The sequence below is a fragment of the Ailuropoda melanoleuca genome, chromosome 6 (genome assembly GCF_002007445.2).
Source record: "Ailuropoda melanoleuca isolate Jingjing chromosome 6, ASM200744v2, whole genome shotgun sequence".
Classification (NCBI taxonomy): Eukaryota; Metazoa; Chordata; class Mammalia; order Carnivora; family Ursidae; genus Ailuropoda; species Ailuropoda melanoleuca.
In genome coordinates this window covers 125,485,087-125,500,074 of record NC_048223.1, presented here as the reverse complement: position 1 = coordinate 125,500,074, position 14,988 = coordinate 125,485,087, and the positions used below count along the sequence as shown (strand labels likewise).

The 14,988-nt window shown below is 46.9% G+C and overlaps 1 protein-coding gene across 1 annotated transcript in view; it reads right to left on the bottom strand.

Annotated features, from left to right (window-relative positions):
* DOCK1 (dedicator of cytokinesis 1) overlaps nt 1-14,988 on the bottom strand; it is a 468,169-nt gene that overhangs the window by 179,923 nt on the left and 273,258 nt on the right. The window contains exons 28-29 of the mRNA XM_034663641.1: nt 12,373-12,474; nt 5,467-5,561 (exon numbers count right to left, since the gene is read on the bottom strand). Coding sequence (XP_034519532.1) covers nt 5,467-5,561; nt 12,373-12,474 — 197 coding nt within the window. The remainder of the gene's footprint in view (nt 1-5,466; nt 5,562-12,372; nt 12,475-14,988) is intronic.

Below are 14,988 nucleotides of genomic sequence, written 5' to 3'. Positions count from 1 at the left end.
CTCTTCCATTTTCTGCGGGCAGAATTTTGAGTTCTCATCCGATTCCTTAGCTGTGATATCCTCTTGATCCGTGTGTCATTTAAACTGTAGTCTCCACTGACAAATGGCAAGGAACTCTTTTATCATCCAGCGAGAATTCTGCAACCCATTATATTTTCCTTTTTGCTTCGTCTTCCAGGCAGCTTCAAGTCTCTCATCTTCCAGAGGGTTTCGTGTTTTCTCTATGGTTTTCCATGTTCTCTTTTATATTCAGGGTCTATGAATCCTTACTTATAAAACAGACCAAATCCTACAAGAAAGTTTGTAGGATATAAACCACAAATCGTAAATAGGCCCTAGCTTAACATGTAAGAAAGCAAAAAGCACCAGACACCAAATCTGCAGTAATACAGAGGAATACTTGAAAATGATCGATAATCACTGTTGCAAGCTTTGCGTGAACTGGGGAAGTAAAAATGTTTGTTTCATTAATTTTTCATCCTGAGAGAGGGACACGAGCAACAAAGCCTAGTGAGAATCCAAACTGGGGTAGCTAAATTTTTTTAAAAATTCTGCTGCAAGATAAAATGGGTGACAAATGTAGAAAGGGTTTTGGTCCAAGTTATAGACACAATATGAGTTAGAAAATCTGATGCTAAAAATCTAAAAATTAAACTCCGTACTACCCTTTTCTTCACCCCATGTACACAGCAGAAGTGCCTTTCTCGAGTGAAATTACAGCAGTGACCAACAAACGCGTTCTTCAAGGTGAAAAAGGAATTGGGTCAAACCACTGAGTAGATGCATTGGCTCCCAGGTCACTTCTATGCCTTAAAATTCTAGTCTGGGACTTTTAGTGGACAAACACACTACTGGGATGAATTCAAGAACTAAGACTAGAAGGAAGACACAGAAACTCAACCGAGTGGCCACACTTCTGCCAACAACGAACGAGAACTCTAGGAGAGCCACTGCGTGAGTGTTCAATGTTAGCCTCTGCCGTGCACACCGCGAAGCCTACATGTGAGAAAGTTGGCTAATATGAGTTCAAGGATGGATACTAGCACTTAACGGCTGAGAGCGAAGGTCTCTGCTTCCAATACGGCATCAGATCTTACATGGAGACTGAGCCTTTGCTTCCCTCGGGGAAGATTATAAATCACTTCTGGATGAAAACATGCAAGCACGCTTCTACGAGATGGGAACTGTGCTTATCTGAAATGTCATCTTACCATCCGGCACCGTCATGTCCGAGAGCAGAGCTGTAATGTCAGGCCATCACCAGTCGGTTGCTACCCTGAACACAGAAACCAAGTAGCTCCTGTCCTTGGGACATCTACTGGATCTATCACTTTGATTCCTGATTTAAAAGTGGTTGCTCCAGAACTGATGGGTGCCATCTTTAATTACATCTGACAAGCCCCGTGTATTGAGGGATGGTTCGTGTGCAGACACAAAGCTGAATAAACACACAAACACTGAAGAGACCACAGGGCTGAGTTTGTCAACGTCTAAGCTGTAGATGGTAAAACCGCATGTCCCGCTGTGCCATTAAAACGAAAATACAGGCTTCTGGAAGCTTCTGGAAATCACTGCTTATCTTATGAAAGCAGGGAGGTCTCTGACACACGCCAGGAAAAGGAAGAGCATGGAAGTCTGGTGACAGAAGGTATCGAGCTATGAAGTTACAGATTAAAAAAACAGATAATAACCCAGAGACAATGCTAAATCTACGTAATTTCTAGAGGAAATTATTTTATTACAATATTAATGAGTTTTTGTTCTAGAAGTCTACAGCAGGGCTCCATAAATTTTAGCAATAAATGATATCCTCTTTAACAGCATATACTTTCCATGACAAAGAAAGCCGGTAAGAACGTTTTGACTTCCAAGCTTAACATTCACTCACGTAAGCAGGAAATCTCCCAGGAAAGGTGCACTCAGAGGGTTAAAAACAACAACACTCTCTATGAAAAACAGGAGACATATTCAAGGCAGGACAGTTTAGAGGGTGGGCTCCGGATTTAAATACTGGCCCTAGCACTTCCCAGCTGTGTGTATTTTGGCGAGTTACCAAACCTTTAGGCTTCAATCTCCCCATCTGTAAAATGGGCATGAAAACCCAGCTGTGTCAGAGTGCTGCTGCGGGTATAACGGGCATGATCCCTGCGCTATCCCCACGGCAGCGCCTGGCACACGAAGAGCGTGTCAAAGGCTCATCTGTAGTCCTAGGATGTAAACACAGACCGCGTCCCAAAGAAAGACTGCATTCAATAAAAAAGGAAATAAACTTTTCATTCTGAAGCTGGCATTTAAGCAAGAACGTTAAAGAAAACAGAAGGGTCACGAACCCAGATGACTTGAGATGGCCTGAAGTTTTAGCTAGTTGCTGGCACACAGGTAATACCTTTTCTTTCAAAACCCAAGTGATTCAGCTTCTTAAAACCAATAATGTTCTCTCAACAGACGGGGAAGCATTTTGGGGCAGTGGGATTCCAGAATGAAGCTTACAATCACGGCTGCACGAACTCTGACCTCCATGCGTCCTTTGTGGCTCACTCGTCTGCGACACACGTTGGCTTGGAACCTGTTCCTACGGAATGTGTCCACTGTGGCAAGAACCTGAGTGGCCTGGAGCCTCGCACAGCCAGAATCTCTGCAAATCCAGGCGCCTTCATTTGGTACCAACGCTCCCCAAGCACATGGACCCGTATGTACACGCACACGCGCACACACACACACAACGCTGCTCGTCCCTAGAGAGCTCTGCTAGAGGAAGCACTGTCGGCTGGATGGCTTGGCCCCATACTACTAGGATTTTAGATGAGAAGGTCTGTACCACATTTTATGCACAACATAAACCATACGCACAGTGCGTCCCTTATCAAGGTGTCTTTGGAGCTGCGTGTGCACCCCAAACAAGAGAACAGGATGGACTCCCCGCTCCAGACTTGGATTCCATTATCAGCTACACCAGACTTTATCCTCAGAAGTAGCCAACATATCCCCTGAAATGAGGACACAGCAGATGTGGCCTCTCCCTCGTAGAGGTTCCTGGCCCCCAAACAAGAACTCTCCTCCCTGTGGCAAGATGCCAAGGCTTGGGTCCTAGATGCCACCGCACACCGGCGTCTCAGTCACACGGCTGGGCCCTACAGACGTGCACTAGTGAGCAGGGACACAGGGACAAGGCTGGCTTGACGTGCAGGAAACACACAACTCGGGAGACCACAGGTCAAGCCACCCTCTCACTATAGAAACAACAGACCACGTCGGGAGAAGCTGGACAGAACGTCCACAGAAGGAGACCCTGAGCTCGGTGCTCCACACTTCAAACCAAAGGCCATGTGGCTTTCACCCACGTGCGGGTCTGGGGTGATGGGGTGATGCTCAGACATGTCAGGGTTGGCAGCAGGAGGCCAATGATGGGATAGAAGGAAGAGGGAATGAGGCGATCATCATGTTAAAACTGAAAACACAGGGCTCCTGGGTGGCTTGGCCATTAAGCGTCTCCTTCAGCTCAGGTCATTATCCCGGGGTCCTGGGATCGAGCCCCGCATTGGGCTCCTTGCTCGGTGGGAAGCCTGCTTCTTCCTCTCCCACTCCCCTTGCTTGTGTTCCCTCTCTCGCTGTCTCTCTGCGTTAAATAAATAAATAAAATCTTTAAAAAAAAACTAAAAACAGACTCTCACTCACCATAAAACAGCATAAATCAATAGAGTGTAGCTGTACCTTCCTTGACAATTTACCCCAAGGGACCCCTGGGATCAGAGGCACCGAGTCAAACAACTTTGAGGCGTGAATCACATCTGAACTTTGGGGGAACAGTGCCCCCCAACCCCCACCCCAGGGGTGTGGAATGGAGGCTGGTGCCAGGCCCCAGCGGCCAATCTGTCAGAGAGATGGAGGTCATCAAGTCCACCTGTGGGGTCACAAGGTAGAGAACAGAGCCGCCCCCACCCCTGCACCCTGCCCCAGGGCTGCCTTTAGCTCCAGTCAGCATTACTGCCAGGTCTGTGGTCTCTTTAATGACACGGCAAGCCATTGTTTGTTGCATCAGGGAAAATGGGAGTCAAGACCACAGTGAGACACACTACACATCTCTCACCAGGTCTAAAATAAAAAATAGTGACCATGGCAAATGCTGGAATGGAGGCATAAAAACGGGCTCATTCTCACATTGCTAGTGAGAACGTAAAATGGTGCAGCCATAGTCAGGCTGTTTCCATAATCCTAAACAAGGAGCGAGCACACAACCCTGCAGACCTACCCCAGGGCATTCATGCCAGAAAAATGAACTCATGTTCACACAAAACTCGGTACGTGAATGTTCGTGGCAGCTGTACTCACAACAGCCCCAAAGCGGAAACAGCCCAGACGTCCTTCGGCAGGTGAATGGCTAAGCCATCCGTGGCACAGCCATACCACAGACCGCCTCCCGGCAAAAGGAACAAACGACCGATGCGCCCTGCAACCCGAATGAGTCTCCGGGGAATGAAGCAGAGTGAAAAAAGCCAATCCTAAAATGTTGCATTCGGCATAATTCCGTTTGCACATCACATTTGAAATGACAAAATTTTAAAAGTGGAGGAAAAATTAGTGGATGCCCGGGTTTAGAGAGGGTAGAGGTGCAGGGGCGAGGAGGAGGTGTTTTACGTGGACAACAGGAGGGACCCTTGTGGCGGGGGATTCAACAAGAGGCGCCCAGGCCAAGCACACATATAGGGTGGTCTGCGTACGCCCCACCGAACTCTACCAACGCCGAGCCCCTGGCTGCAGAAGGGAGCTCTCGTTTTGCAAAATGTTATCACTAAGGGAACCTGGTAAAGTGTACACAGATCTCTCTGTACTTCTTTTTATAACCGCAATGCCTATGAATCTACAATTATCTCCATAAAAAATGCAATAAGGAAGGAGGGGGAAAAAAAAAGAGGTCAATGGGAATTTCTTCCAGGAATCCCATGTGATTGAGAACCCAATGATCGCTATTGGTGCTTACAGAAATTGTAGAGCACAAGTGCTGAAAAGTTAACCAACAGCCTTCACAGGGAAATGATAAACAAGGCGCAAGATTAATACTTAGTAAGTATGAAGAAAATGCTCACTTTTTAAAGGTGAAATAGGAGAAATGCAAACACCTTTCAAAAACCGAGACAGAGTGAGAATCACCTGGGCTAATGAACACATGTGGTTAAAATAAGATGGCAAACTGATGGCAAACCATACCCAGACAGAGGCTGCCCCGGACCAAGGCTTAGGGGGCTGGGGCTCAGCTCTGTGTTTCTCCAGGAGGCAGAGCCCCGCGTTGGCATAAGCAAATCACCCAACCTGCAGGTCTGTTTCTCCAAACAACTGTTTGCATCACAGAACGTAGGGGGATGTGTTCCTTGTAGGAGAGCCCCCATGGTATCCAGGCAACACCACTGTTCCCAGCAGACATGAATCAGACACCTTGGAAAAGGTGGGAGCTTTTCTCCCTATACTCACTTATTCTGCATCATGTTCATTATCACCCAGTCGAAAGGGTAGACGTTCTTCCCAATGAGGTTCTTAAACATGATGAATGTTTCCATCAGGAAATCCTGAAATAAAAAAACCAGAACATTGCAACAGCCCACCAGGAGAAAGGAGAAAACCAATCCCCTCTTGAATAATTACAGTATAAATGACCTCATTGTTTTTTAGCGGAATGAAAACATTCTAAAAAGTAGTGAAGATGTATTTCACAGGGGCTTTTTCTTTCTGTTGGCTAGAGCACCTCCTGCCTGTGGTAACTTCTCCAGGGATATATCTGGAACAGGACTAGGGCGGGACTCTGTCATAGTCACAAAGAGGAGATCTCCAGGTTGCAAATATGCATTCTTTCTGCTTAGAGGAAAACACACTTTTTGCAAACATAACATGTAGAATTTACTCGAAACACATTTCTCATTAGGAACAGGGCCCAGCGGGTTGAATCTGGGGTAGTAGCATCCATTCCTTTCTCTTATGTAATTTACAAACAAACGGCTCAAGCAGGAACTCCTGACCACCTGCACCAGCTCAGGGCATCATAACCTTCGGAGCATGCGGTCATGTGGCCACTCTTAGACGGCAGCTACGACCCCACAAGCTACTCATTTTGCTTATGCCAACCGTGGGCATGACCCTCTGCACTTCATGGATCATTCCCTGCCGTGCTATGCCGCTTCCATGCTGCTAAGACTGCTCGTGGCATCAGGAAGGGGTACCCGTTTCCTAGGGTCTCCACCCTGTGCCTGTCAGAATTAGGAGAATTTCTGAACCTGATGGCTTGGCCCGTGTTCTGAGCTGACCAGAACAAAGCTAGCGGTTACCCTGGAATCACACCTCCCCGGGAGTCTGCATGCTCCCTCCAGGTGTGGGGTAGGCAAGGGAAAAGCAACAGAGAATCCACTTCGAAAACTGAGGCCATGGTCAGAGATTGCCAAATGAGTGGGTATTTCTCATTTATTTAATCTACGGAATCATAATTAGGTGCAACGGCTGTGAAGCCCACGGTGGTGTACAAATTTAAGCAGCCAAGAAAGCAACTCTCAGCAAAGTCGTAAACAAGGGCTTCTCGCAAACAGGCTCAAGCTCAATCTGACAGGTCAATAAGCCGCCGTGCCAGGTTAGATACTTTCTTTGCAACCTCACTAGCCATGGCGGGTTCTGGCAAGTCATGCCTACAGTGCACCCCCATCATGAATAAAAACACAGGGAGCAACTTGTGATCCCCTTTTTACAGAAAAGGCCCCCAGTCAAGGAGAAGATCAGGACCTGGACCTCTTCAAGAGAGAAGTCAGCCCTGCGTCCTCCAGACTCTGCTGACACGAGCTCTGACCACCAAGCCCTGAGTTCACTCTAGGCAGGAGTGCTCTGGGGGTCCCCAGGCACAATGAACGGGGCATCTCTCCCCAGGCTAATAATTGCAATTCATATCTCTCCACTTAAGTTTTCCCACTTTGTCAAGAGTTTCTCATTTTAATGACCAGGTTGCGTATTGGGCCGGCTGAGTGCCATAATTTCGCCACATCTCCATTTGCATGAAATTGCTGGCTTTCTTGCTGATCACTCCTCAAAGCCTAATAATTGAGACACAGGGTCTGGGTTTTATTATTCTGGAAGAGAAGCATATTTTCCCAACTCCCTTATTTTTTTTTATCCCTAGGAAACACAGTCCCATACTTCATTAGTATGGCTCAGCTGTTAAATTTTGGTACTTTGCTGCTCAGACAAAATGCGGCATACTGTGGCGGATGAGGTTTTGCAAGGCGTCCTTGTCCGTCTGCATAATTTACTGGCCACGGCGATGGTCCCCACCATGGCCGGTGAGGCTTAGCACACTATTACACTGGTATCTCCAAGTCAACAAGGGGACACAGAGGACTAATACAGGATATTCTGTGAAAATTTCCTCTTCCAGTGCCAATCCATTCCTGCTGTATTTTTCAGTTTGATTATTCACAGGATGCCCCATATAATAAGTGGACAGCTCTAACAATAGCCATCAATCCAGAGGCACAATCTTCTTGTCATGAATCCATCTGCTTCTGTCCATCCCCATCCCCACCCACCTGGATAAACAGTCATCCTCTCTCACCCGGACTGTGGAGGGTAATCCTGACCTGTCTGCCCGTGTCCACTCTTGTCCCTCTTGGTCCCCACCCTTGACCCAGAGTGGCCTTTTCGAATGGCAATTCTGGTCAAGGCACCAACACTTCCCAACCTCCCATTGAACCCACATCCCCAGGAGCTTCCCAATGTTCTTAGATGAAAGACAATGTATCTTGGACCTCAGAAGGAATTCCTGCTATGCCGAAGGAGTAGGTGTTTCAAACAAGGACCCTCAATAGATGCTAAACTCATCGGATGAAGAATGGTCACAGGATTGGACACTGGCCGTTTTATGGGTGCCAAAGCATCAGTCAAAAATTACATGACAACTGTGAAGGGGTAGGTATCTTCACAATGGGGAGATAGGCTGGTACCCACTCTCAACCAAGTGATCAAACTTATGGTCAGTTAACAGCTCACCATTCCCACCCTCCAATGGGTACAACGGGGAGCACGGGACACCAGCTCTGAAGCTTTCCAGCCAAAAGGATGAACTTGAATTTTAGGCCAAGCTTCCGGTTTGCAGGATGGACAGAAAGATAAAGGAACACGCTGAAAGCCATTACAAAGCAGCATGAAAAAAGACAAGACAAGGTGAGGGGCTTGTTCTACGAAAAAGAGAGATGAAGGAGGCCATGAGTGAATGTGGACTGGATGCTGATTTGAGGAAGCCCCTCATAAAAGACAGGAAAGACTGGGAAGAATTGAGAAAATCTGAGTATGGATGGTGTGTGTGTCACAATCTAGAAAGGCAACGAGGCCATCAGGGAAAGTCTTACTTCTTGAGAGAGGTCTGCTGAACCACTAAGGAGATGCATGGTTCTCACACGCTTACAGGATCTGGCTGCAGAGTGACTGAAACAGAGACACAGCCGCGGCAGGCATGCTGAAGGGCTCGGATTTGGGTGTTAGGAATCATAGTTTTCATTGCACTGTTCTTTCAGGTTCTCTGTGCAGTGAAAGTTTTTCATGACAAATAGGGGAAAGAGTACAAGTAAAACTGGGGGAATGCACATGGGATCCACGGGCCATAGCAATGTTGGCATTAGGTCTGGATCCCTCGCTATAGTTTCGCAAGACGTTAACACTGGGGAAGCTGGGTGTCATATTACTCTGTACAGCCACAATTATCTCAAAACATTTACTCAAAAAAACAAATGATTGAAAAAATAATTTTAAAACAATGGGGAGCAAACAAATGATGTAGAAAGTTAAAAACAAGCAAAGAACACAGAGTTTCTCAGCATGGAGCACGGGGTCCTGTGTAGTTTGACGGCCCTGTCCAGGCTCGTCCCATCCCTGGTCCCCCCCACCCCCCACCCAGCTCCTGTACATGACACCCCACCCCCCACCAGGTTCCAGCCTCAGTGTTCCACAATCCTCTTCTTCTCAAAGGCTTCCTGACCAGCTGACTCAGTCCAGTCTGGCTACTTTATAAGGACCATTCCTTTGCAGCATGGACAATGGGGGTTGGTAGGACTCCCTGATTAACTGAGATGTTCTCCACCAGACTACAGGGAACGAGAGCAGGCCTGTCTGCTTTGCCCACTACTTCCTCCACCGTGCGACCATAGAGTGATGTTCAATAAGTAAGTATTGAGTGAGTTCACCGAGAAAGGATTCTGCACTCCCCAGACTCGTCATCCAGTGAGAGTACCTTCGCTATAGCTTCATTTACAAGGAAAGGGTCACAAGACACAAACATGTTCAGCAAAGGCTGCTCCTCCCCTTCAGGATGCTGCGGGTCACGGGGAGCTCAAGGCTCACCCACCAGCAGAATGTTTCGTAGGCAAGGACAGACCCCTGCGAACATCGTGCTGTCCTAATCCCCGTGAGTATCCTCAGTCCCTGCTACCCAGGTGTGGATATCAGCAGCACCTCAGGACAGGCTGATGGCCGTGTGGGACACACAGGGTAATGAGCAATGAGCAAAGGGTGTGTGTCCACTGGAGAGACCAGGGCAGGTATCAGGTCAGGGTCCTCAGAAGGGGTGGGACAGACGCTGAATGAAGGCGGGAGGGCATTCCAGATACAGAAACCTGATAGCTCACAGGCCTACCAACCGGGCTTCCCTAGGTTACAACCTAGAAGTGGAGAGGCCACCGGGACAGGTGGGGCTGCTCAGGGATACATGGCCAGCCATGAGTCCACAGTGGAAGCCAGAGGACCACGGCCCTCGAGTTCTGCATTCACTCGACATTAAAGCAGCAAGTATTACTTCTACTCGCACTGTCCTTGGATACGGCACTGTTCATTCAGTCGCTCAGCAGACATTTCTGAAGGGCCACCTAGTGGGAATTTGGGACACGTGGCAAGACAGCTCTTGTCCCTGGAAGGTCCAGGAATTCCTCATCAGCCCCAATCTCACTACAGAGACTGTGTTCCTGATGCTGAGACTGAACACGTGAGCGCCAGCAGCCCATCCTGCCGCTCAGCATCTTCCCTGCAGAAGAGCAGAACGTTTCCGCGAGGCACACCACGCTAAAGAGATCGCTCTGTCCTGAGAGTCTGGAACCGCACGTGCCCATTCTTTTCCTTTTCTGGATCAGTCATTCTGCCTCACGCTGTGCTCCCTCCTCTCCCCGGCCTGGGGTCCGAGCGCCCATAGGAGACACTGTAAAAGTAACAGCTCTGCGGCATATGACTTCGGCATTGATGGTAACTGCGGTTTTCTATGGGAATCGCTCATCCAACCAAACAAGGGCTAAATCTGAAAACCTGAAGCAGCACTTTTTACGAGGACATAAACCCGAGAAAATGGTCCAGGCTATTTTCACAGCGCAGTACTAACTAACTTTCAGTTATTTAACACAAAATGATCTCTCATTTTTGTAAGTGGTTGTCAGAATAGAAAAATAGTCAAATACTTTCTATGTACAGTTAATGGATAGGAACCCATTTTACAAAGGTTCTGACAGATTAACAACAATAAAAAAGGTCTACAATCCTTGCAATATGAATTCGTGATATCCAAACCACAAATGCCATTTTATAACGGAAATCAAATCGTCCGCAAATAATTGATTTTTCTGAACTGCTGTGTCTAAAGAAAAAAAAGTCCCTGGGGAAATCAGGACCACAACATGTAGTAAATATGTGATCATCTGCTCCGTGCAAGGAGAGAGGGCACACACTTGGAATTCAGCAAATTACAGTCATTTTTAAAAACCGTTCTGTAGAATCACGTTTCACAAGGCCCTAAAGCTTCCTTACCAACAGCACCTCTTAATAGTTCAGATGAAATATTTTTCACGGTTTGCATGTGTGGATTTGGATCATAGGACTATTCTGATAAGGGGTAAATGATTAATTGGAGCCCTAAGTATTCAGGATGGGTAATGCTTCTCATTCTGAAAACTGTAGTATTCAGCCTAGAATGCCATCTAGGAAATCGTTCCCATAGGTTCAGCTACAGCTCTCCTTCCACTGACCCAAACAGGGCTGAGGGACACAGTTAAGATTCCCTGGTGGCACGGAACATTCCACGTATCACATGTGATTTCACTGCGTCATGACAGCTGAGGAATGACAGGACACAAACGTAATGCAGGTCACATACCTGAGCAACCCCTCCTTTAGGCTGCGCATCCAGATTTTTGAAAAGAACTAAACACCCAGAGACACAAACATATATACATTCTTGCTCCTTTACTTTCATTTAAGGAAAACTGCTGATTTTAACGGTGGATCCATTTTTGTCTCCTTAGAAATTTAAATACATGCACACACACACACACACACACGCACTGAGAGTGGCAACAATTAATAAGGATGTTTTTTATTAGAAATAATCCTTTGGAAAATAATTACTAAGCGCATTCTTCTTCTCCTCCCTTAGTAAGGTAGATATAACGATGTTAAGTGTCACCAACCTTATTCTAGAAAGACTAGCAGAATNGTGGATCCATTTTTGTCTCCTTAGAAATTTAAATACATGCACACACACACACACACACACACACACACGCACTGAGAGTGGCAACAATTAATAAGGATGTTTTTTATTAGAAATAATCCTTTGGAAAATAATTACTAAGCGCATTCTTCTTCTCCTCCCTTAGTAAGGTAGATATAACGATGTTAAGTGTCACCAACCTTATTCTAGAAAGACTAGCAGAATTTGCTGGATCCTATAAGAATCTAGGGGTCTCAGAAATGAGATCTGTGTTACTAGACCCCAGAGTTTAGGTCAACATCTAACCAAGAACTCTGCCAACAAGTGTGGTGGCAGCTCTGCGGAAGACATCTGCCACCTGGCCGTGGGAGGTGGGGAGGTGGTTCTAAGCACTAACTTCCCCTCTATTATGCTTCTCCTCATTAGGCTGTATCATAGTTGTACTGAGAGTGACTGGAGAATTATTTGGAGAAATGCTGATGAGCTCCCATGATTAGAGCTAATTAATACCAGAGTATAATCTAAAGCTGAAAAGACTCTCTGGCTTCTGCTATTGAGAAGCCAATCAATACGTGAACAGGAGTTACTAGAAGACTGTCCACGAGTAGTGGCCCCACATCTCCAGGATCCCAGAGCATAAGGAAGCTCTTTCTGGGCTGACATGCTGAGTCACCACCCAGTTCAGCGTTAGGAACAAGTCCGTGTGTCGGGACCCTTATCTTCTTAGAAACACGGCCTCCCTTACCAGGTGGCTTCCCAAACCAATTGGAGCCAAGTTCCCATGCAAAGTGACACTTAAAATGGAAATACCAACACCAGTGTTTTGCCTAAAATGCTGGCCCCCAAATACATCATATGAAAAGGGCCACAGTTACACTCACCACGACGTCAGTCCTCATTTTTCCAAAAGTCTTGATCAAATGGGCATAATGATAATCTTCCATTTGTCGTAAAATGGCTGTCATACAAGCCACAAAGTTTCCCTGTAGAGGAATCAAAAGAAATAATTAGACGGGCAGAGAGGACACCGCTCATAGGAAACGTTGGTATCAACTAAGAGTCTGGTGTGGAAACAGTCAGGGAGAAGCAATGGGGCATGGGCAGCGGGGCACCGAACTCCGGCCCCCTGGCTGGCTGGCTAACGTAAGAGGTCTGGTCCTTGCAACCTCACAATCTTGGGCTTTGCTACACCGCCTTCTCTCTAACTGCATTAAATGCTTCCTGACACATGGCTGTCCAGGCTGGAAAAACCAGCTCTAAATATTTTTGCATTAAATATGCAAAAATTAAAGACAAGATTGAAACCACTGGCACTCCTATTTTGTGCTCCATGGAAAGTCGCTGCTCTTATTACCAGGCGAAATGTGCGTGCAGCCCTTCCTCTTGGGCCGTGGCAAAGAGAGGCCTTTTATTTCTCAAAATCTGCTTGTGTCCCCCTTGGCCAATTTGGAGGCAATCACCACCGATTCCACAATGAGTTATGGTCCAATTCTTTCCCACAAGAAGAATGTGAGGAGGCATGTAGGCTCATCAGAATGTAAAGTGGGCGAGAGGAGGGTTTCTCCTAGCAGACAGAGCAGGAAGACAAGGAAGAGGAGGAGGGAAAACAGAAACCAACCAACAGAGTCAAGACATGGAGAAAGCAACAGGCCAAAGCAGCTAACGAAGAGGCAGCTAGGATGTGTGCGACTGTGAGTATGCACGGGCGTGTGCGTGTGTGTGCGTGTGCACTTTAGGGGGACTGAGCTTGCTGGGTGGGCAGGGGGCTAAGTGGTCCTGTTGCCACTGTCCACAATTTATCCCTTCTGTGGGTCATGGCACAGGACATCTTAAAAGCCATCCTTGCTTTTCTATATTATCTCCTAACTTCATGACATTTTAAGAAACATAGCACATATATTTTCTCCCATTACACCAGTATGAGTCTGGTCCAATTACAGGATGAGACATACGTTCAGACATATCCCCAATTTTGCCCTCTTCACTGAGTTCAGAACTGCATTCTTATACGACCCCCACTCTCATTAAGCAGTGTATTCGAATACCTACACGTCCTCTGCGTTAATCTGGAACACATACTCTACAGTGAAACGTTACAGTCCGGTATTTCTCCCAATCCATTTTCTTTCTCCAGTATACGTGTGCTTCCAAATGAGTCCTCAAAGGGTGCATTACACAAATTGAACAAATACAAGAATGACAATACGGTATGTTCCATTTGTACAGAAATGTAAATTATTTGTGAATGATGATAATTGCCTGGATTTGGATTCCAAGTTGGTGTTCAGAGGAAGAGTTAAAGAACGCTTGTTTCCCGCTGGAGGAATGACTTGTAAAATGGCAGAACGCCTACGCACATGAACTTTGGAAATAGGTAACTATTTGGCATCCCCGCGAGCTCAGGAGAAGCTGCCTTTGTATCTCTACTCTTTAGAGATGCTAGTTTTTGGAAAAGGGTCTTCGTAACATTACGAGTTGATCAACCACCGTGTGTCGAATGCTGTGCTGAGGCCCCGTTCAACCCCACCACGGATTCTCTTCTTGTCCCATTTGACAGGCAGTCAGGCAGAGGCCGTGTCCCCCTCAAGGAGTAAGTGGCAAAACTGGGCGAGAACCCAACACTGCCAGGGGAACACTTAGTAGCTGAGCTAATGTCTTTCCACTTGTCCGGATGTATATTTTAATTTTTTTTCTGAGCGATCTGAGGCTTCTGCTGATGGCCAATGTGAAGTGGAGACTCCCTTTCTCACAGGCATCAGGAAAGTGGCAGGAGGGTGAGAAAAGGCCACCACAGACAGGTGCCCCGGTCTCCTCCCTGACGCACCCTTCTGTGGCCGGGCTCCTCCTCCAGAGACCAGGAGCTTTTCTAGAGCAAGAAGAGGCCTGAATGGGCCAAGGCGCAGCTAGCAGGGGCTCAAGTTAATTTTCAGCAGGTCAGAACAATTTAAAAATGGGGGCTTTCATGTGAGAATCGCCAAAATCACAAAGCCAGCCATGTGTAATTAGATGCAGTATACCTAGGTACTTAACTTAAAATATCAATTTGGAAGAAAGAAAAGTAAGACCCCAGAGCGGGTCTGAGAATGCCAAGAGCAGGAGCATTGAGTAGCACGGATGAGAAAAAGCAGCTCGTCGGAGTCTGGGCAGATACTCAAACAGGTGATACGGAGATACTCAATTTAGGGAGCAGACTGCCACATAATGCGGCAAAATTCATGCAAGGCCAAGGCTAGGGTAGCTGGCACGATGCAGAAAATGAAGAAGTCAGGAGAACATAGCAGTTTCCACAACGCCAGTCCTGGGAATATGCAAATGGCCAGTCAGGAAGACTTCGCTTGGGATGAGAATATCACAGGGAAGGCAAGCCAACGGCCTCTTTTTTTTGCAGTGATGAGGACTAATCGAGAGGACGCCCAGGGAAGGAGACAGAGGCAGGGCACCACCATGAGTTAGAGGTCAAAAGGCCAGGGAGTGCAAATGTGCTATTACTTTACCTA